Source organism: Chroicocephalus ridibundus, chromosome 5 (assembly GCF_963924245.1).
Source record: "Chroicocephalus ridibundus chromosome 5, bChrRid1.1, whole genome shotgun sequence".
NCBI lineage: Eukaryota > Metazoa > Chordata > Aves > Charadriiformes > Laridae > Chroicocephalus > Chroicocephalus ridibundus.
The window spans coordinates 41,169,732-41,193,168 of record NC_086288.1 but is presented as its reverse complement, the minus strand read 5'-3'; the positions used below and the strand labels follow the sequence as shown (position 1 = coordinate 41,193,168).

Sequence of the window (23,437 nt, the reverse complement as noted above, 5' to 3'; positions counted from 1 at the left end):
AAAAAAAAAAAAAAAGGCAAGCATATGATGATGATTCTCAGGATACTCCCTACTTTCTTCCAGGACGTGATCCAGAGTGATCTCTGACAGGAGAGGTGTCCTGGCATTTATAGCCTTTCATGGAGTTTTATTCCATGAGTTTGACTTGTTTTTTGGAAACCATGTAAGCTTCTAGCACCCAAATATCTTGCAGCAACATATTTAACAGATCACTGCTTGCTGGGCTTTTATCCCATCAAACATTTGAGTTAATGTGGTCTTTTTTAATGGAAGTTGCATCAAATTTTACTTTGATCTAAATGATCTAAATTAGCACTAAAACTATGAGGTCAAGATCTATGCTTTGCACAGGGAGATGAAGATATCATGGAAATACTCAAATAGTCGGTGGCTTGTTTTTCAGTAAGGACAAATTTTTGCCTTTTATTGGAAACTGAATGGTCTCAATAAATACCTATGCATTAGGTTGAATGACTATTGTTCTGAATGCAACTGTTTTATATTTATGTCATATCCAGGTTCATCTTTCACAACTAAGCTTTTTTTGCTTTTAAATTAAACAGGGCTACTTGGATCAAGAAGGTAACCCCATAGGATTTGCTGGACTTGTGACACATTTGTACTATCATGAACCTTCAAATTTTGTTTTAGCGAGCTTTCTTGTGAAAGGTTTATTCCACAAATTGTGCCAGCCAATTAAAGGTAAATAATGCTCCATGCATCTTAATTACAGTCTATGGCAGGCTCTGTAGTCCCAATGGTTCTGAAATTTTCTGGGTGCTTCCTTGCTGCTGCCACCTTTTGCTTGCCTGACCTTCATTCTCATATGCTTGGCCTCTGCCTCTACATTGTGTGTATATGCTTATATTTCTGTCTGAGAAAGCCAAGGAACAGATATGGCAATGCTAGTGTCATGAACCTGAATTTGCTGTTTGCGAAACATTCTGACAAAGTAGAAGAGTGCTATACAAACTAAAAATAATAATTCTGACTCCAGAGCAAGATTTGAATGCCATGTAGCAAATAAGATGGATGACCACTCTGAATATCAACAAATTAAAAAAACTAAGGTCTACTAATGTCTCATTACATGAGTAAAATCCATTCTGTGCACTGAGATATGCTGCAATATGTGAATGTGTAAGCATATGGTATTAATTTGTATGTATTAGTTGCTTAATTATCTACCAGAGGTTTTTTATGAGTTGATCTTTATCCGACATGGTTTTGCATAATCTCTGTCATGACAATGGCAGCTGGGAAGGAAACTCCTGAATAGCAGTTGTTTATTTTAAGCAAAAAAAAATCTATTTTTTTTTTACACTTTCATATTTAACCCAAGTACTTTCTGTTTTGACATAGGCTCAACTGTTTTTTCAGAAGAAGTCCTGGAAAAGCTAGTCCTCATTCTAGCAAACCTATTTGGGAGAAAGCATCTTCCAGCTTGCTCAATGAAATATAAACAAACGTCTTGCCAGTCAAAGGTAGAGAAAGCATTGTTCTTTACGCTAACTTATGTTGTGTACCGCTTCAATGAATTTGTTTCCTTCTGTCAGTTAGACTAGCGTCTTTATGGATGTACAGTAGCCTGGTGGGCCAGCATGTAGCTGCGCACCCAGCCCACAGGTTGAAACAAAACCAGGGAGATTGCTTACTGGTTATGATCATTGGCAAAACAGCCTCAACTTGGGAAAAATTAAAGTAATTTTTTGCCAATTAAAATAGATTTTGGTAGTGAGAAACAAAAAATTAAAATTTCAACACCACCTCCCCCTGCCTCCCCTTCCCCAGCCTCAACTTTACTCCTTCATTCCCGACTCCTTTACCTGCCCCTCCATCCCAAGTGGTGCAGGGCTGCTGAGAAATTAGTTGTTGTGATCGATTCTTAACAGCTTGCTCTGCCGCTCCTTCCCCCTTACACATCACCCCGGCTCCAGTGTGAGACCTCTCCATGGACTACAGTCCTTCAGGATTAACCTGCTCCAGTGTGGGCTCTCCGTGGGCTGTAGGTCTTTCAGGACACATGCAGCTGCTGTGGTGCAGGGTCCTTGACAGGCTGTAGTGTGGATATCAGCTCCAGCATGGTTGTCCCCACTGAGAGGGCTACAGAGAATTCTCTCCTCCACTGTGGTCTCTGCTACAGGCTGCTGGGGAATCTCTGGTTCATCACCCAGAGCACCTCCTTCCCTTCCTCTCTTATCCTGGTATGAGCACTGCTGCTTCTTACTCTGCCTGTGTGATGTTTTTGCCCTTTTTTAAATAAGTTTTCACAGAGGTGCTGGACCTGTGTCTGATGGGCTCAGCTCTGTCCTGTGGTGGGGACGTTGGAGCTGGCTGTGTCTGTCACAGGGCAGCCCTTGGCTGCTTCTCATAGCAGAGAGCACTGAACTGTGTACACCCGCAACTCCTCTCTGCCAGCACCTTGCCTCCTACATGCAATACAAGTAGCTAGAATGAATGAAAAAAGTACTTACTGGATTAAAATAAAGAAGCCTTGATTTAACCAAAGAAGCAGCAGTTGACTGTCAGGTTAAATGAAAAGTACCAGACTATTCAAGTATGTTTTAGTGATAACAGATATTTATACAGTTACTGTCATGATATTACAAAATGTAAAAGTATAAATGACACAGCATTTCTTTATACAATACAACTCAAGTATCTCTTCCCCGAATGGCAATTCACTTTCTTCTCCTTTGACAGACTTTTGTCTCTGTCTGAGGAGCTGTAGCTTTTTGTGACACATACCTAGAAGGACACCAGCATGCTCTGTGGTACATTACATGGTAGGTGTAGGACTTTTTCCAAAAATAGGACAATATTTGTAGGATGAGCATTAACATTAGTTACGCACAAAGTTAACCCACCATGGGTACAGGCAGAAAGTGAAATATTTATAATGTGCTCCTGTTGGTTCTTCTATGCAAATCCTTAAAATTTTGGAGGACACAGCTATGGCTGGAACAACAAAGGAAACTTACTCCAGATGAAGATACTTATGTGGCCAGTTTCCAGCAAGCATTCCAAGAGGAATAATGTTATTTATGTCTGAAAAGTGGCTGGTCATGTAGGAGAGATTACAGGACTGCTGTGGCTAATGGCAGCAAAGGATCAGTCTGTCGTGTTGGTAAGGAACCTGTTGAACACTAAGTTATGCAAAACAACATCTGGGAAAGGCAGCCTTTCAAAAGTCCATTTTTAGCTAGCTGAAACATCTTTAATAGAGCTGTTTGCCATGTAATCTGTGACTAAAAATCTATGAATTTCATACTTACTGTTAATCTTCCATAACTTTTTTTTGCATGAAATTCATGCTCATCTTTAAGATCCGTTAATTCTAGATGGTCAGGCAGCCTGACAAGTTGGGTGAAGTTTGCGGCTGTACTCTTTCCTTCTTTCTACTAATATGCTGCGTGTGTACTAATACTTTATGTATATGCCAATGTAGAACTGATACTTTTGGAGAAATTACCTGAATTAAGCAATAAAGTGTATGTTATTTCAGGTCTTTCTAGAAGATCTGCCAAAAGACTTTGCGGATGCTGTAAATGAGTACAACACCAAAGTAGAGAAAAATTTTGCTCATTTTCTTCTGACAATTGCCAAGCTGGCAGATATGGAACAAGAATACAGACTTCCACTGTCAAAGACAGGTAGGAGGTAAAAAATAATGCATATTTATAATTTGTGAAATTGATTTTATTAGGAAAGTTAGTTTAATTCTTACTTTGTAAAGAAAAATGGTGACTTCAGACATGCTAATAAAAAGATACAATTTCATGCTAATAAAGAGATACAATTTTGTACAGGAAAAGGATAATTTTATTTGCTATTCTTTTGTTATTTTGTAGAGGAAATGAAAATCAAAGGGACTCTTTTATAAAAGAAAAAAATACATTAAGTGTAATTATTGAATTAAAGCCTTTTTATCTAATCATCAATGCATTTGTACATCCTCGAATACTTCAATTGCTTTCAGAATCTTACAAAAATTAGATTTTCAACATCTGAACAGCCTTAAGATTGAAGTGAAAGAAAAACATTGTACCATTTGTTAAATCAACTAAGTTACTTATGCCAATAAACGATGGCCAATAACCAAAGCAATATGAAAAGGCATGACTATAAAATTACCAAGCAACATGGACTGGGTGAAAAATATTTAACTACTCAACAATCTCATGTTACTTCGTGGAAGAGAGATATAAAAGCAATGTAATATACCACTATCCCATTGCCTAGCTCCTCTTAAAGTAACGTGCCCTCAAAAATACTATTTGTGCATTGAGGAAGCTCTTTAATTATAGCAGATAACTGTATTTATTTATCCTTTCTTCCAACACTGGTACGGTGATTATTTTTTTTTGTTTAGTTTCTGCTGTGTACAAATAAAAAAAAAAAAAACCAAACAAAAACCCAAATCACCTTAGAAGCTACCGTATCTTATCATTTGCTTTGAGTTTCAAGTCATAAAGATCGTAAAGTTTTGTATAAAATGGATGTCAACTTAATACAGTTGTGAGGGACTGGGGGAAATAAGCAGGTAAGGTGAATGCAAAACAAGATTGAATACTACGTGTGGCTTGAGATGGTAAGTAGCAGTTTTCCATTTCAAGTACAGAGCACTGGAAAGTGCTACATAATGGTATAACATTATCAACACTACAGTGAAATCCTATTTTTTCATGTTCAATTTAAGATTGCTTATTTTAACAATGGAGGGACCCCACAGCTTGATATGTTACCTGAAAAATGTAGGAAATTAAGAGCTGTAAATTACAAAATGGTGGAATTCCAAATTAGAAGAGCAAAGCATGGGCTGCCTTGCATTTTCAGGATACATATTCCTTTATATATATATTACTGTTACTAATGCTACTTTTACCCAGGATGTGAGCTGTGGAAATTTAATTTCCTATTTTACTTGAATGGTAAAGTTTCTTGATTAAATAAAAGGTGTAATATGGTTGCATTCTTCCCCTTTTGCTGAAGCTGTTTCACTTTGAAAGAAACACTTTCCCAGAGATTTACACAAAAAGAAATACAAGATCAAACCATGTCCAGTTCAAGAGTTGGTAGAGACTTTTCTAGTTACTTACCATAACTTGGGGCAAGGCTGCAAAAAAAATATGTCAAACTGCTCAGATTTTTTTTATGAAGGCCATAAACAGTGTTAACTACAGCATATTTACAATAACACAAAGCAGAAGAGGCTGCAACATAAGGGTTGAAAGTATCGTTGATAATGTCAAAGAAAGAATAAGCTTCTATTTAGAAAAGGAAAATTGTAAGTACTAATATATTTAGAAATAACTAGACAGGTCTTCTACAGACAGTGACTGAAGTTACAGGCAGACCATAAGCCAACTGAAATGCCATGCTGTTGTAAAAACAGAAATTCATACTGGGTTGCATAAAGCAGAGCGCTTGTATGTGATAACCTTCACATACTTAAACCCTAACAGGGCTCCAGTTACAATATTCATTCTTTAGAGCTCCACTCTTCAAGAAAAATGTTGGCTGGGAGTCCAGAGAAGAGCAATAAAGATTATTAGGTGTCTAGCTATTAAGACCTGTGAGTACAAGTTGAAAAAACCTGTTTTTCTCCAGTGTAGGACAGAATAAAAGATGGAGGTAAAATAAGTGTTCTAATAGTAACACTCCCTTTGGTTTTGGCACAACTTCATGCTGTTAGCAATTTTGGCCACAGCTGAGTCAAGGAGAAAGGCTTAAATTGCGAAGGGGGGATTGAGATGTAATTATTCTCATCACTAGAAAGCTCTTTCTTATATACTATAAATAATTGTATAGACGTTCTTAAGAACAAAAGAAACAAACGTGTATCAAGAAGGATTTAAATTTAGAAGACTAACTCCATTTCCTGTCACTATCTACTGAACTGAAAATTTCTTGCTTTTGAAATAGGTTGCTGAAAGGGAGCTTGTGCCTGCATAGCTTATGTTGTATTTGAAACTTCTTTCCTAGATTTTACATCTAAGAATTGGCATGGCTCTGAACTAGCATCTTATTTGATGGACAACACCAAAAGCATATCTGCCATCTCACCTTTTGCATGCTTATCTGGAGTGGTTGATAACGATCTATTTCATGGGGAGATAATTAATAAAGTAAGTTTGGTTTTTTTTTATGGGGGGCAGAATTTTATTACATTTCAATAAAAATAATCTTTTATTACACTTTGCTTGCATCTCTGTAATGATGACACTGCGCTCAAGTGTCACTCTGTCGGAGAAACAATTTGAATGGTCTCAGAAAACAAAATTAAATCAGCACCAAGTAGCACCACATTATCACAGTGCAAGAAACAGAATAGATGGATTTAGGAAAAAAAATCTGTAAATAGTTTGCTTTCTTGCAAGGCCTCTTTGCCTCCTGACTCTGAGACAAGTAAATGACTCTAAAATTTCAGATTCAGACCATATTCCCGGTTTGTTTTCTCCATGTAAGGAGTTAATTTATTTTGAAAATCAATCACAGTAGTCTCAAGGATCCTAGAAAAAGGATGCATTATTGCATTGATCAGCTGCTTCTCAACTAGGATTTCAGTGATCATATTAGTTAGCATATGAATTAGCTTAATTGTAATATACATCACCATGTTTACTGTCAACTTGCCTTTTCCTGCAGTATTCTACATGGGCTTTGTAGGAATGTTAGGGAATTATCACACGCCTCATAGTTCTGTAGGAGGAAAAATGGAATTCCAGCAACTGGGGATTTGAAATTCACCCTCACCCTTAAAATGTTCCACACTTAAGGTTGATTAATACATTCAAAGCATCAGTGAGAGAGTCTGAATACATGATCTATGCATATGGAAAAATCCCCATCTAAAACTCAAAGAGAAATCCAGTGGCCAAAACCACGACACCTAGTCAAACTTAAACTACTCAGAACGTCCCAAAGCTGCACTGGCAGTGTAAGTCACTTTACTAACAAACTCTCTCTTGTGTTTACAGCCCGTATGTACTTGTGCAGATTTTTGGTTTGGTCCGGGATTAGAAGTGTGGAAATTTCCAGGTGTGGGTCTAGAGGTGTAGGTTTGAAAAAACAGGCATATACACAAAACTACAATAGCTATTCAGCAGATTGTTCTATTTTTTTTTAGGCTGTTTTACGTTCTCTTGGAATTAATGTCACAAACTGTCCCCTGTTTTATTTGAACAAGTATGATAATCAAGGAAGGAAGAGGCCACTCAATGCATATGCACTGGACTTTTATAAGAATGGTTCCTTGACTGATAACTGGTATGGACTACCATTTAAAATATGCGGCATTGCTTACAATATGGTACATAAGGATATATTTTTGTTTTTAAAGCCTTCTCCCTCCAGAACTTAGGGATGGAATAGCTGTTTAATATGATTAGATTAATTGAATGTTTTAATGAGAATAAAACAGATACTATAGTGAAGTCCAATGGCAACGGCTGTAAAGTATTTGCTGGGTATTCCAACCTGTACCATAAATGGGAAGTCTTGACTTCAGTGACACAGGTTATTTTGACCAAACAGTGGCATGATCTCAAACTACCTCTCATTGCTTGCAGCATCCAAAACATAAACTCTTTTCTGTTACAGGAAGGCTGTTGTCATAGAAAACTGACTTCTACAGTAGCAAAGCAAAATTTGCCAGTAATTCAGTATTTGTGTCAGTATTGCTTCAACGCTTCCTGTTCTCCTAATCTTTTCTAAGCATTTAGCTACTTGTCCTGATAATTCAATCATACTCTTCAAAGGAAAAAAACCCACCAGCCACCAAAAACTCTGTGCCCAAGCTGGTCGACCGCCATATCTCATCATATTTTCATGCTTAAACCTGTGGTACATGCGGTCTTCCTTTCTTCTTTCCTCCTGGGTCACTTAGGCTCTTGCTTTTCCAAAACTGGAGTTTTAATCTTTTCTTGTACACTCTTGTGCCTGTTTCTTCTAACACTGATCACAGATTCCTCCTTTAATCTGTTTCTGTTATTTGACCAAGCTTTTGTCACCTGTATGCTGCTATGTTACCATCTCCTAGAGGACCGCATAGGGCTTCCTCAATTCAGGGACATTCCTGATTTTGTTCATTGTGAAAAAATCTTGATTAAATAAAAAAAAACCCACTTCTGAAGAGCCTGTCAAGCTCTTACACTTGATAGAGCTCCAAATCTGTCTTTGAGACGCTTTCACCTTCCAAATTAAGCAATTTATAAACTGCATCAATCTCCTGTTCCTTCTTCTCAGAAGCTAAGTATGAGATTTTCTTTCTTTTGCTCTTAGCATTTACAGCCCTGTTGTCCTCTTCAGTCTTTTAGAGATGTGCCTGCTGAATGTGATGTCTTGTTATTTTCATCATTATCACTTTCACCTTTGAATCTCACTGGCCTTCTGTAACCTTGTTCATTAAATCAGTCCCTTTATAAAACTTCTAGCTTGCAGTTATAAATGAAGGTATTCACATACTTGTTTTATTCCCAACATCAGCTCAAAAAAGCTTAACCCCAAGATCCATCTCCCAACTACTCTATCAAGTATCTTTATTTTGCCTTCATGCTCATAGCCAGTAACTTACTTATGGGTAAGAAAATACCACCTCTGCTCCCTGAGGGTGCTGTTGGGAATATATAATCTTATCTGCTTTTTTGTAAGCTCTTCAAAGAAGATTTTAATAAGAACAGTTAGAATGCACATTCCATGCACTGTTGTAGTTACAATAGCAGAGTTTGGCACTAATACCACATTATCAAGAGATGAGGAAATACACTGATTATAGAATCACATTCTTTGATTCTATCAAGCTGGTCTAGGGAAAGATGTCCCTGCTCCGGGCAAGGGGGTTGGACTAGGTAATTCTTAAATGTCCCTTCCAGCCCAAACCATTCTATAATTCTATTATTTTCAACACAATACTGATTTTTTTTTTTCCTAATGTAGTATTCTTAATTTCTAGGATCTCAGCTTATTAAGTTGTTTTTCAGTAATCAGTGGTCCTTTTTGCAAAATGTAGGGTCTTTATCATCTGTAGAAGGCTTACGTTATCTCCTAGTCAATTTAGCCAGCAGTTTCATCTGAAGCATAGCATTCCAGTTTAGCTTGTGACAAGTTAGTTATGCAAACAGTTGAAACCATGTTCCCAAGATAATAGTAATAAATTATCTTATCTTTCCAAACATTACTCATGAGTCTTTTCTATGTTTAGTGTAATTATAGAACCATGGGCCTCTATAGCATAATTAATTATTTAAAGTTTATAGATATTCTGTAGTAATCCTAATGAACTAGTACGTGAGTGTTTGTGGCCGTGCAAGATGCTCTCTGCATCCTTACCCAACTTAAATAGTAGGGTTTATTAAAGGTGAAACAGTATGTTATAGTGCATATCGACTTAAATGTTTTCTTTCTTTAGGTTAAATGAGAGAGATGCTTACTACGCACTCAAGGATTTTTCACTCCTCATTAAGTCTATTGGGTATGATATGCTTGTGCTTTTTAATATACAATACATATTTCACCTCGAAAGCAACTTAAAATGAAACAATTTTTTTGTTGTTGTTTCTTTTTTTTCAAAAAAACCCAGAACATCACTGAGTGAACTGTGTGATAATCCAAACGATAACGTTCTACTGGCATTTCGGCAACTGGGTGCAATCTATGAAGAGAAACTGAAGTCTGTTACCTGAAGGAAAAAAAAGAAAGCAGCAGTACATACTCCTTTTACCACAGAGATTAGCTGCCTTTTAAGTTAGGAAGTGACTAGGTCTGAGTTTCATAATAAAGCTTTAGTAATATCCAATATTAGTAATACAAAGCTTACTTTAGAAAATTAACCTTTACACGCTGAAATTTTAGCAGATCCAATATCAGCAAAATGATTGTTTGTAATAGATTACAAAACTAGGTAATCACACTTATCTTGTAATTGCATGTTTTATTTTTTTTTAGGCAGTGGTATGTATGTTAAGACAGCTCTCAGAAATATACTGAACAAATGTCACAGTTCTGACACCTGGTGAGATTAGCGTCTCAGTGGGACAGCATTGGAAACTTTCAGCCCATTTGTGAAGGATGTTCAGCAATTATTTTGGCAATTATAATCAAATAAATAGGTCTTAATTATTTTCCAAGGTTTCTATTAAGTTATGAAGTAGTACCTTCGTGAACTGTTATAAAAGCTTTTAAACTGGTCTGCAATTTTAGTCAACAAACTTTTAAGTATAAAGAGGGGTTTGTATCAGTACAATGAAGTTTGATTAATAAAATGTTCCAACCCTATGGAGAATTGCTTCATTTTTCATTTCTTGAATCCTTAAGAGTCAGAAAGATCCAGGACACCTCTAGCATACTTGTCAAAAAGTCCCTCGCAAGACAAATTACTGAGTTTAGTAAAATAGGTTTCCCAAACTATTTTCTTGGTATTTTTGCTGGAAAAGAGTTTTCAGCAGTATTTTCATACTATTCCTGAAAACTCTTCAGTTTACCGCTACATTTTAGTCTATTTGTAGTCTGAAAAAATATACACACACATACTAAAGTTTAGATAGGAAAATCAGGCTTTGGCGACAGTCCTCATTGCCACATACAATTTTATAACGATGACCAAGATAGTGATGGAAGTTATTCTCTATTGGTAATAACAAAATGTGCATTGAGGACCATTCAGAATCCCATTTCTCTGAATTAGCTCTGGTGTTCATCAAACCATCACTGATAAAGTCTTTGACTTGAAATCTCTTCAAGCAGCGTTAAACTGCATGCAATGTATTGTTGAGAGATATTGGAGGGGGGAAACGTTTATGTAGTCAGGTAGTGCTGCTGAGCTACCATCAACTGACTTAAACTCTTTTCTCCTTCCAGCTTTTTAACGTCTGAAACAAAATTATAACAGAAATGGAACGTAGTGGTAGAAAAGACTGCTTTAACTCTGCTTGGACAATAAAATTTACTCAAATTATTCTTTACTGCCTGCAAGTTGTGCCATATGTAGATAAATCTTGCACAACTGTTCCTCAGCTAGGGTAGAAGTGACCTTATTTAGACCTTTCCATGTTCCTGTTTTGTGATGCAAACGGAGTAATCTTTTTAGCTAAGACACAATTAATTGACCAAGGCATATTATCAGAAATTGGTCTTGTTGTGTTCTCAGTTATTTGATGAGTAAGCATGAAATCCTGGGTGAAAACCAAACTGATTAGGTCTATCACAGGGTACTTCAGGTATGCTGAAGACTATAACGTCTCTTAAAGCGTTAGTAACAGCAGGCAACATTTCACTTTTAATACTGTATATAAAAAGCACCTCACTCCTGTTATAGCTTTTAGTAATGACTCTGTAGTGAAAGATCAACAAGTGATTAAGTCAAAACGACCAAGGAATCAACTTGAGAAAGTATCAGAAAAATCAATAATTCCACTGATTTAACATCTGTGTGGACTTAATTTTAGTGTGACCAGTTGTAAATAAAACATCTGGCTTAACATTTATCTTCTCTGTAAAACCTTAATGCTGAGCTGTAATGCACTTAGACAACAACTTGCCATGCTTGAAAAGCAGTCCTAGGACTGTACTGAACCCATATGCCAACTATTTCTGCTTTTAAAAATGGTGCATCATAGTCTATTTGCTTCATGATTTTATAATGGTGTCTTTTTGCTAAAAGACAAAAAGCATGTCATTTAAAGTTTAACTTTATCAAACTCTTATGAAACACTGTAATAGAAATGAACAGAAGGTATGTTGAAAATAAGCATTTTTAAGAAACTCGGTAGGGTTTCTGAATAACCCTAGCTCATTAGGACTTTTTTTTTCAGTCACTGTAGCAGAAAACAAGCATTTTCTACAACCTACTGGCAACAAATTTTATAGATTCCTTATCTGTCTCTCTAAAATTGTTCTATTTGTCTCGTTTTCATTATAGTGAGATCAACCTCCATCCATGACACTTTCTGCCATTTTCATGCTCAGCCTTTGTCTTCCAGTAATTTAACTTAATACCTTTTTAACACTTTCCCCCTACACAGGCAGAACATGAAAAGAGTATCTAGAGATAAAAGCAGAACAATTCTTAAGTCTTACTGTATTTCAGTTTCCTCTGAAGATGAACATAAAGAAGTATAAAACTAACAATAAAGAGATTTTTCACCACCTTCTTTACAGTAATGCAGATGCAAAGGGAACATTACTAAGTTTTATAAGTTCTAGAAACTATTTTTCAGCACATTTAATAGAAGAATGCACTGCCACAGAAAAACTGAGGCCAAGAATTTAACGCAAACCAAATTAAAGTTACATCAATGTTTCCTAAACCAAGAATAGTATTTCTAAGTATTCTGTCACAGTAAGTATATTGGTAAGCCCTGCAGAGATTTAAATTTAAGTAATATTTCTCTTATGAAGTTACAAAGATAATTTGGATTTTTTTTTAAGACTACTATGTAGTTGCCAGTGAAAAATTCTGAAGGGACATTAAACATTCTGATCTAATACTTGCCAGTTGACATGTCTAACTAATGCAGGACTAGTTTATTTAAAATCTGGCACCAGCTCTTGCTGGAAAGTGAATGCTAAAGGAAATAGTGCTTTAATCTGAAATAGTACTACCATCTGCCTATTCTAATAGCTAAAGCACAATTATCTCTTAGCTGCAAAAAAATGGTTAATACATTAGAAAAGATGGTATTTTTATCCTCACTTTGTATCATATTTCACAGACTAAGAATTCAGTGAGTTCTGGATCATTAATACTTGCAGTAGGAAGTGCTGTTTTCCTTTTTTCCTATTGTTACACGAATTTTAAAAGGAGACTTCTGTAATTTAAAAGCTAGATTCTCCTAATGCTTTCATCAAAACAGCAAGTTATTATCTGTCTGTGGTTTCCCAAACTGGTGCCAAAAGGAACTGAGAATAATTGCGATGGTTACTTTTCATAAAGGCAGCATTTCCTTTCTGCAGTGTATAACAAGAACATTGATGTGGTGTCTTAATTTCAAAAGCATAAGAGAAATTATTGAAATCACACTAGAAGTTGCACCTTCAATACAAATCAAATACATCACAGAAAAAGAAAACCACCAAAGGGAGATGCGCAAAACAGTTTTCAGTAATGCCGTTCAACATCCTTTATTTTCCCCATGGCTCTGCTCCCTCCCTGCCCTTCCCTAGGAGAAGGCTGTTGCCTGTGCTCTCCTTACTGATTTAACCCTGGTGCAAGTGCTGCTGTAACCAAAACAGCAACATACTGCTTCCTCTTGCTGAGGCTTCACTGGACCTGCTTTCTGGGACACCTCAGTCCCCCACCACCCACACGTACCCCAGGGGCATTTCTTGGAAGGTCTGCATTCTTAAAGATACAGCATATATAGTCATACTTAAGTCTTTAACAGGACAAAACATTTTTTGGTTGTTTCTTCAATTTGGGTTTGTACTACAAAAATCACTTTAGGACATTGTACTTGCTGATAAGCAATTGTGTTTCTAACAGAGATAGCTAATTGGCAAGAATCAGGGAGAACAACAGCTATAAAATCACAAGTATCCCCACTTTTTAATGTGTTAAGTAGCATTTATTCAATTCCAGCTTATTTAAGTATAAGTTATCTTCCATTTCACTGTCTCTTCATGTCTCTGATTTTCTTCTGGTAGATACTTTGTCTTCAGCAACAGAAAAATATTCTGATGCGCTGCTGGTGTCAGTAGAGGTGGATGTTTGACTTAGCTCCTCAGTGTCAGAGTCGCTGTCACTTGGCATTCCTCCTGCCTCATTTAGCGTAAGCACAGAACCTCCTGAAGATGGATCATCGCATGTGCCAGGCACAGAACAAGTTGCATTCTGAAACAGTACAGACTCAGGTGCATCTTCCCTCTGAGGACAGCTGTTTTCAGACATAGTTTCACTTTCTTCATCTTTTACCTTTGTTTCTTCTTGTGTTGTTGCTGTAATAGTGAGTTGAGTGGAAGATGCATTCTCGCATTTAACAGGAACCACAAATGGACATAAAGGCTGACTGCAAGAAGAATTACTATCCACAAGTATTTCTGCACTTTCGGTTTTCTTAGGTGAGTTCATGGGAAGCAGAAAACCTTCACATTTTGGATGACTATGGCTAGAAGCAGGCTCTGCACACTCTGAAGATACAGGCTTCCCTACATTTAGAGGTGTTTTGTCAGGAGATTTCAGCATCTCTTTTTCCATTTTTTCAGTACCATTTCCAGACAAAAACGCAGAGGAAGTCTGTGAGTCAGAGGCATTTCTGACAATACTTCCAAATGAAAATACTGGTGAAGGCCACTGAAAACAGTTACTTCTGAAGGAAAATACACAATTACTGGGGAGAAGGGGGCACTCGGAGACATCACTCGCCCCAGCTGCAGCGTTGGTTTCTGAAGTACTGCAAGCTACAGTCGTGATGGATTCTGAGGCATTAGCTTTTTGTTCCCCTGAGACAGATGGCTTCTGTGTACCACATTCTGCAGCTTCCTTTGCACAAAGTGTTTTTTCTCTCATGTGAGATGATGTATTTTTGTCAGATGGCTTCTCAGATTGGCTAAAAAGTGAGGATAACGGTAAAACCTTAGATGAATTGCTGACTCCCAATCCTGTAAAACAATCTCTCTCTGAATTGCCAAAGGGAAACAAAAAATCTGGCTTCTCACTTTTTGCTGAGTCTAAATTAGGACTGGTTGAAGCATCAGAAACTGTGGTTTTGGTTACAGGACTGTGTTTTCTAAATTTGCTTTCATCCTCATTATCGGTTTTATCCGCACGATCACATTTTCCCAGATAAAATTGAGGGAAAACATATTTCCTGTCTTTCTTTTTTAAGGAAAATGTACCTGCTTCTTTAATAAATCTTGGTAACGAGTTGTTACATGCGCCAAAAGCAAAAGGTGAAGCAGAAAGCATCTCTGCAGAAGCATCTATAAATTCTGAATTTGAAACAGTAACAGCTACTGATGCTGCTGGTTTTAAGCCAGATGAAGTGCTAGAGTTTGTGTCCACTTTGTTGGAAACAGTAACTGCCGATGCCTGCATTGGCAATTTTTCTTTAACTGCTAAGTCTTTAGAGTTTTCTGATAAGGCTGGAGTGGTTATTTCCTGGGAACTTCTCTCATGAAAGAATTTTAAGTCACCATTTTTTTCAGAAAAGTTTGTATTTGTGGATGGGATGCTGTGATTACTGGTTCCAGAAAAGCTTCTCTCAAAGCCATCTGCTCTTTGCAGGGTTCCCATTTTAACTTTATCTGTGCTATTAGCTTTGGTAGGTGAAGATACAAAAGGAGTTCCTGAAGACCTATCCTTCAAAGCCTCAGCAGTTACAAATTTATACTTTCTATTTGCAAGTAAAGTTTGTGTCTTGCACTCATTGGTGAGCTTCTGATGTTCCATATAGTATTTGTAACGCAACTCCTACAATTACAGCAAAAAATCCCATTAAGTAAATTGGCATTTGTGGATTCAGAGGTTACAAAACTCACATACAGTCCTAACACTGAAGAAAAGTTTTTGTATATTCTATAGCATTTATGATGTGTTTTTCTATTGCTGCTAGAAGGCAACAGAGCACAAGTCATTATGGAAAAAGTTCTTTAAAAACAATTGAACAAGATACACAAGGAACCCTGACGACAAAATAGGTTTTCAAATAGGAGACTATAGAAAACTGTATTTAAGCAGAAATAGCTAAAAATACTAGCTTAGACACGAAGGGACAAATCTTCAAGTTGTCATGAAAAATAACCACCTGAAACCAATTTAAGTGTTGGGTTTGGTTTTTTTTTTTTTAATTATTTTTTTTTTAAACTAGATACAATAACTATGTAACTTACATTCTCAGTGGGAATAGAAAACAGACGTTCTCCAAAATAATACAGGCAAAGAGAAATAATTCTATATTTAAAGGACATCGGCAACATTTTCATTTAATCATCTGCCATTGTTATTCTTAGAACATACATTATGTGATTCACTGCCAGCCAGGCTTCACTAACCATAACTAGAATCATTCTGTACAGAACAATACTCATCCACCCACACTGAACTACTATTAAGTGAAAAAATCTAGTTGTATAACTAGACTATTGGAAATGAAATAAAAAAGAGACTGGATTCAGTTTCGTGTCAAATTATCACGAGTTTAGGTAGTCTTAGAAGAGTGAATTCTATTATCTTCAGAAAACAGAATACAGGCAGATGACTTCCTCTTCAAACAGGCAACAGAAGCTCATTTGGATTAGAAAGCTACAGATTTGACTCAAAAAGTCACATCAAAACATAAAAATAAATATTAGAAGTTAGCAGTAAGATTAAGTTCCAGCTTTCTGAAGAAAAAAGAAAAGAGTAAAATCCTGACAGCTTTTAATAACCTAGTCAGATTTACGTTCTAGAATCAGAAGAGTACCTTTCCATTAAGAAAACTGAAAAAAAGATTATAAAAGCTATTTAGAAAGTTGTGTCATAACAAATAGTAACTTAGCCATACTTACAACAGATGTTCAATCATACCTCATGACTCATGTTTTGAAATGCTGACATTTCTGATATTGACATTAAGCGAGTACAGATCCTGCTACCGTCTGCTAGTGCTTCCTCCTGTCCTGCAACAGGCTGAAAAATGTTTTGCAGCAGATGTTATAGCTCATTTTGGTAAGCAAAATAAACAAAATAGTACGGTGCTCTAACCCCACAGTCAATAACTTACAAGAAATGTGTTGGGTATATTCTTCTGCTCCTGCCATTGCTTTATGTTATTTTTAAGTAGAGTATTTTTTGTCAAGTTCTCATTTCCTCCAGAAGGTAGATCTATTAGAAAGAACACAAAAATACCGATGGCGAGCATATGAAGTATGGGAAATACTGAACAGTTCCTGTGCATCTAAAGAGATTCCAATAAAGAACAAAAGTATATTGGCCTAAGTGAGACCTTAGTACTTGTCAAAAGTTCAGGGCCTGCATAAGAAGTTTTCTAAATGCCTGGAGATGCTTGCCCTGACACAAAACATAGTATTTCCTCCGGTGGGGTAAAAGCGTTTAATCAGAGCGTAGTTAATGTTCGTATTGCACTACAACAAATGCCTGTCTAGGTCAGCAACACACTTCCAACAATGGTGATACTGGTTGCACAGAAAAATTATAATGACGCTTCCTCCAGCTTCCAAAAATACAGCCGAGGGACCTTCTAGAGAAAGCACATTGACAAAATGCATTTAAAAGCCCTCAATGAATTTATCATCCCTCAGTTTGCTCAGTTGCCTTCTGAACACTTGCATACTTTTGCCATGCAGATTGTTTATTAGCAATTAGTTCCACAAGTTGCAAGTTCTTAGAGTGACTTCCCAAACCTTGTCCTATAATAAGTCCCTCTTCCCTACCTTTAACAATGCCTACACTAATGGGCATTAACTTCAAAGCCAAGATTTCATTAACCACAGGTTTGATGTCCATCTTCTTTTGAGTATATTCTGGCGGTTTTTCATAGCTGGATGCTATATTCATCAGGTCAAGCTGAGTTTTCATTCTGGAAAAGGAAAAAAAAACCCAAACTTAAACACTTTTCTTAAGGTTCACATGCCAATAACAAAATTACACCTGCCTAATACAAAAAAATTATTTTAAAAAGAAATCACTAAGAGGGAGAAGAAATCAGAAAAAGTAAGTTTTCGATAAAATGTCAAGTTTCCTAGATTTTTTTTTTTCTTAAAACTTACTACTTAACAATTCATTTGAATTAGGTTTCATACACAATGTATATTGCAAGAAGTAGTGCCTGTAGTTCAGCAAAAAGATTAAAAAAAATCCCACTTTTCTTAGTGTACTATACCTGCATCTAAATTATACCCTTTCTTCAGAGGGCATTGCTAATGTTGGTCTGAGCCACAACATTTTAGAGAACTCCATTTCCAATATTCTTTCTTAAACTGTGCTATAGAAGCGATAAGAAATGTAATTAACAATCTTTAGAAAGAATTATACAGGGTATGTGCACAGCAAACACAAAAATGAAGACACTGCAAAATGTCCATATACGCTCTTAGTCTTAAAGATTTCTGTAAAAGCTCCAGGCATGCTTCAGTGTTCCTGAGTTCACGTAAGATAGCTAAAAATAGCCAATCACCGTGTATTAATGAATTCTTATACTCCATTTTTGTCAGGGAGACAATTCAAAAGATTGATTATCTTTAACCCCAGATAGCAGATCACTAAAATTCTTGACCCATTTCCTAAAATTTGGAATACAGAGCATCCAAAAATCTGAAAGCATTATATCTTAACTACTAAATACTATTTTTATTTTAAGTTGCTGAATCTGACCATATCCAAAGTAACTATTTTCTTCGCTTTTAATCTTAAAATTACACTACAGAACTAAAAAAAAAAAAAGAAAAAAAATTAAATATACCTTGTATTCAAGCCACAGGCCACCTATAAATAAAATAAAAATTCGTAAGATATGAATGAGTTTTCCTACAACTCTCAAAAGAAGGAGATTATTGCTTTACCAAAATACTTCAGACTGTCTTCCTGTTACAGAACTATAGGAAATAAACTTGTTAACACTCAAAAAAAAGGAAAGAAAAAAATAAGAGCAGCCAAATGTAAAGAAAAAAAAAGTATGTCTGGGACAATGACTTATCTTGTAATATTTTGTGTTAAAGACAAAAAGAACTCCTTTAGAGCCAAATGAAGGCATTCAAATCATGACCCATATGATTATTCATTTTAGATGCTCAGATATTTGTAAACATTCAAATGAAAGACTGTTTTGTATTTTTTGGTGAGAGAAGCCTCTGCTACCTGCTCTGAAGATGCTATTACACTGAGATTAAAAAAAGAAGAAAGCTATCTTTTAGTTTTAAAAATCTGTCAAATAACGTCAGTATGAAGTGCACTGCACTGTAGTAAAAGGATACTTCCCAAAGAGCAAGTAGTGAAAAGTAAAAAAACCTGACTGGATTATAGACTTGCTGCTTCCCTGTAAAAACCTGGTGACCTCACCGTACTGAATCTCAAAACAACAACAAAACCCCACCTCCCTGAAATGAGTTGTATACTGTTATGTGGGGGAGGCAGGAAGGTACTAAGTTTAAAGCATACTAATCACTGGAGTCAGAATGTTTCTTCCAGAAGTGAGAGTCACTTTTACTTTGGATAATGGGTTGCTACCAGACACTTAGTCAAACTCCAAGAGAGCTTCTCATTTATCTGAAGGCAGCAAAAAGACCCACTGTAGAAAACAGCAATATGCTGTGGTTTCTTAGGAAAGCATTAGCCTTTCGGTTAAAGATGTCACAAAATTCAGTAGTTATTTAAGTACTTTGCCCTATATCTACCATCTGCCTAAATTCCATACAATTGCAGCCACAGCATTAAACATAAACGAGATGAAACACTAACCTAGGTAACAGTGAAGATTAAGCTGGGTTACTCTAGCATTTATCTCTGAATTGGAAACGCTGTTTTTCCTCTGCAGTTCCCTTAAACACTATGAGGAAGACTTCTATGTAGCACAGCATGTGTCACAAGTACCTAAGCTCTCTTTGAGTACACTGATTTATCTCCGTTGCACACCTCGGTGCAAAGCTTACAGCAGGTTTCAGAATCAGTATTATCACCTTAGCTCAGGTATCCCAATATGGTACTCCATGGTGCAGCACAGAGAAGTTATCAGTTCGGGGTCCAGTCTTTCCTCAAAAAGCATTTTTAATGTCTTACAAGCTTAAAAATGCAATGGAAGTGCTTAATACACAAAACATATGAAAATAAACATGAAAAAACAAATAAATGTGAGACAATTTTGAAGGCAGTAAAAGACTCCCTACCCAGCACCAAGGCAGCTTACTTTCACAGCTGGTAGCATAATATAGCAAGTGTTACAGCAACAGCTGTACAGTCAATATTAATTTAATCAGTTTTCAGTGAAGAAAATAAGTGTCTACTGAATTCACTAAATACCAATAATAAGCTGCAAAGAAAGCTTTTCAAGCTTTTCTAAAATGAAAAACACTGTTATAAACAAAAGTATTAAGTGTTAAATAATTTTAGTCTCTATTTTTTGTTTGTTGACTGATACAGTCATTATCATAATCATAATCTACAATATAGCAGGCTCTACATGACATTTGAGGTTCATTATGCGATAACAGAAAGGCCATCACCTCCAGGAAACGCTGAGGATCACACTCATGGACAAGCTTTTCACAATCCTTCAAAAAATTCTCAATGGTCTTCTTGTGAGTTTCTTTCATTTTTTTCCAAATCTGAAATTCTTTCTCTTTTTTACTCCTTTGATTTTCAACATCTTCTAGCAATTGCCGTTTCTTCATTTCCAGAGTTTTGAAGATTTCTCCAAATTCCAGTGCAATTATCTCCGCATCATTGTTCAGTGCCATCTAGAAGCACAAGAACATAAAACCAGATGAAAATGCAGTAGCAACGTCTACATGGAGTCACATCCCTAACTAAGCTCAGAGCACATCTATGCCACAAGAAGCACCAGTATGCTCCATGTTGTGATTAACCTATCATAGGAAGAGAAACAGACATGTGTATACTTATGTACATATATAAAAATAATATCCAGCATCTGTAACTCACATCCGTATCATTAGGTTGACTTGAGATTTCATTCATCAGCTTCTCATTTATTATTCTAATTTTTTTCAGACTGCTGAAGAAAGTTACCTGCAAGGCAATTGAAACACTTATTATGACTTTATCCACTCCATAAAATAAATACGTTTCAGTAGTTCTCTAGAATCACATCATGGAATGTTCTGTACAACACATTAAACAAAGGTTGTGACTGAAAACATCACTTAGTAACATTTAATGCTTTCCTGGATCAGTACACAAACTTCCTTTTGTTATTTCTCTCTCTCAAAGTAATGTTTTTAGGCTCATCTACAATGCATGTTGCTAGAATGGCTACAGGGTTACTTTATAGTTAAAGCATTGTTTCCCTCGGCACTTTTTTTAACCTCTCCCCTCTCACACACATCTATCACAATACAAGATTTAATGCTGTTATTCCAGTTTGACAAGCAACTGTGTGATATTCACCCTTTCTTTTTTAATGCCTCAGACTGATCAAATAGAAAGCTGTCCATAACTGAGTCAATTCTATTTTAAATTCAGATTATCACTGAGCGATAAACTCAGTGAGGAAAACACTGAGTTTTTCCTCCTTTACCTCACCACAGTATCACTAAGTTTTACATAAAGCCTAGTACAAAGAATGCTTTCCCCTGGTTTCCTGAGTGACACGCAATAGGTGATGGGAGAGGCAGGAGGGAAATCAGTGCAAAACCAACTTTTGGCTGAAAGAACAGCCAGTGCTGTACTTAAACTTTTACACCTATAATCTTCATCACTGCCCTGCAGTTTCTTCAATTACTACACAGCAGAACTGCTGTATGACATGCCACCCTGCACCCAATTTGCATAGGGCATGAAAAGCTCATTCTACCTAAACGGTAGCTATTTTGGCAAAAATTACAACTACTATGACTACAACCAGCCGACCAACCATCAGGCCAGGCCGTTGCTTTCTTCACGCAAATAGGAATACATTTTGGTTTTACATTTATTAAATTATTACTTACCTAAACCATCTATTTCTCAATATGTAATTATCTATGACCTAAATTTTGTATGCCAGCTCAGAAAGCCTATAAACAAGGGATCTCTGGGGGGGTGGGGTTGTGTGTTAGTAGCACTAGTATCTTCCTGAACTTGGAAAAACTGGATTCAGATGCGTAATACACTCTTAGCATCAGTGTGTTTTTTCATCAGAGACTGCAAGTCTATATTGAAAAACAACCAAGTAACCAACCCCTCAAACTCTTCAGGTGCTTTGGTAAATTGGGTAGAGATCTGTTGATGCTGTAACATCGCCTGGTGCCCTGTATGTGGTGTATGAAGCCTGACGGCAGGGGGGGAAAGGTGCACTCCGGGAGCCCACAAACTAACCCTGAGTCCTGCTTCAAAGCAGGGCACTCCCTCGCTCCCTCTCTGAGGAAGAGCACCCCGGGCCCGGCGGGACGCCCTGCGGGCCAGCCCGACCTCCCAGCCGGAGCCCTGGGGCTGGAGGGGAAGGGCCGCGCTTACTTTTTCCTCCTGGTACACGGTGTCGATGAGGTTGACGGAGTGGAAGATGCCCTGGTGCTCCTCAGAGACGCACTGCCCGCAGCCCGCCTGGCGGCACATCCGGCAGTAGAGCTGCACCGGCCGGCTCGGATGCTTCTGGCAGGTTCCCCCGAGCGCCAGCGGGGAGAGCAGGCCGGGCCCCGGCCCCTGCTCTGCCTCCCCGGCCTTGGCGGCCCCTGCCGCGCCAGACCGGTAGAGCTTGACCACCTCCGCCAGGGTGGTGTTGACAGGCAGCGCGGCGGCGCCGCCGCGGGGCAGCGGGCACAACTTCCTGCACAGTGGGCACGACACCCGGGCGCCGGCCGCGCCGCCGCCAGCGCCCGGCCCCGGCCCCCCACGGGAGAGACGGGCCTGCCCCTGGCCTCGCTGCTGCTGCTGCAGGCGGGCGGCCGAGGCGGAGGCCAGGCACTCCAGCACGCAGGCCCGGCAGAAGTTGTGCGAGCAGAGGGGCAGCGTCACCGGCTCCTCGAAGAGGGACAGGCACACGGCGCACGTCAGGCTGGCCTCCATCTGCGACAGACAGGTGGGCGGCCGAGGACGCCCCTCCGGCTGCCCCGGGCCCGGCTGGCCGGCAGACCGGCTGGGCGCCGCCGGATCCTCTCGTTGCCCCGGGCCCGGCTGGCAGGCGGGCCGGCTGGGCGCCCCCGGCTCGTCCCGCTGCCCCGCTGCCTCCAGCTCGGCAGCACCGAGACCGGGCCGCGGCGACGAAGCCGAAGACCCCAGCGAGCCCCGAACTGTCTGGAAGGGGAACGGGGCAGCGGGTGGTGGGCGGGGCAAGGAGAGACCGCCGTGGCGATTGGGGAAGGGGCGAGATTGACACCGCCGGCCTCCAGTCAGAGCAGAGGGGGACGTGCGGCGCTGCCACGGGGGCGGGGCGCGGAGCCGTGCGGGTGTGATGCCGTTGGCGTGGGGCGGGGCGGAGGGTGCTGGGACCCGCCCCCTGCCCGGCACGTTGTGGGGGGTTACGCCCCGGGACGCCTGCTGGGCCCTAGCGCCGCCGCCGCCATTTTGTGGCGGGCTCTCCACAGAATTCCCGCCCTGCGTGTGGTGAGGCGGCCTCGGGACCTCGTTCTGTGGGAAGCACCGGGTGAACAAGGCGTTTGCGGCTGAGAGGTGTCCTTATTCCTGGCTGCAGCTATACGGAGTTTAAGCGAAGTAACTCCACGGTGCTGAGGTACGGCTGTTATTAGCTACCTCTAACTACAGTTACAAAATCATTACATGGTTTAAGTTTAGGATTTTGCTCATGCCGACAGATTGGGATAGTGCTCATCTCATTCTCACTTTTGTTCTAAG

The 23,437-nt window shown here is 38.6% G+C and overlaps 2 protein-coding genes across 6 annotated transcripts in view; one reads left to right on the top strand and one right to left on the bottom strand.

Annotated features, from left to right (window-relative positions):
- The window catches only part of DDX60 (DExD/H-box helicase 60), a 50,949-nt gene extending 38,576 nt beyond the window's left edge, over positions 1 to 12,373 (top strand). For 2 of the 5 annotated variants that reach the window (XM_063335641.1, XM_063335640.1), the window contains 7 exons: positions 564 to 702; positions 1,363 to 1,484; positions 3,506 to 3,653; positions 5,986 to 6,128; positions 7,130 to 7,269; positions 9,410 to 9,472; positions 9,581 to 12,372. In XM_063335641.1, coding sequence (XP_063191711.1) covers positions 564 to 702; positions 1,363 to 1,484; positions 3,506 to 3,653; positions 5,986 to 6,128; positions 7,130 to 7,269; positions 9,410 to 9,472; positions 9,581 to 9,683 — 858 coding nt within the window. In that variant the 3' untranslated portion in view covers positions 9,684 to 12,372. Of the gene's footprint in view, positions 1 to 563; positions 703 to 1,362; positions 1,485 to 2,945; positions 3,122 to 3,505; positions 3,654 to 5,985; positions 6,129 to 7,129; positions 7,270 to 9,409; positions 9,473 to 9,580 lie in introns of those variants that run through there. The other 3 variants (XM_063335642.1, XR_010071189.1, XM_063335643.1) reach the window with 3 other exon arrangements.
- Positions 12,374 to 12,415: 42 nt separating this feature from the next.
- On the bottom strand, positions 12,416 to 22,921 carry LOC134515962 (uncharacterized). Its single transcript, XM_063335644.1, has 8 exons — positions 22,103 to 22,921; positions 20,591 to 20,677; positions 20,152 to 20,385; positions 18,396 to 18,418; positions 17,368 to 17,513; positions 16,698 to 16,798; positions 16,502 to 16,603; positions 12,416 to 15,406 (listed from the first exon to the last, which is right to left on the bottom strand). Exons 1-8 carry the CDS (start codon positions 22,649 to 22,651, stop codon positions 13,616 to 13,618), a joined length of 3,033 nt encoding a protein of 1,010 aa, XP_063191714.1. The 5' UTR covers positions 22,652 to 22,921; the 3' UTR covers positions 12,416 to 13,615.
- Between the last annotated feature and the right edge of the window lie 516 nt (positions 22,922 to 23,437).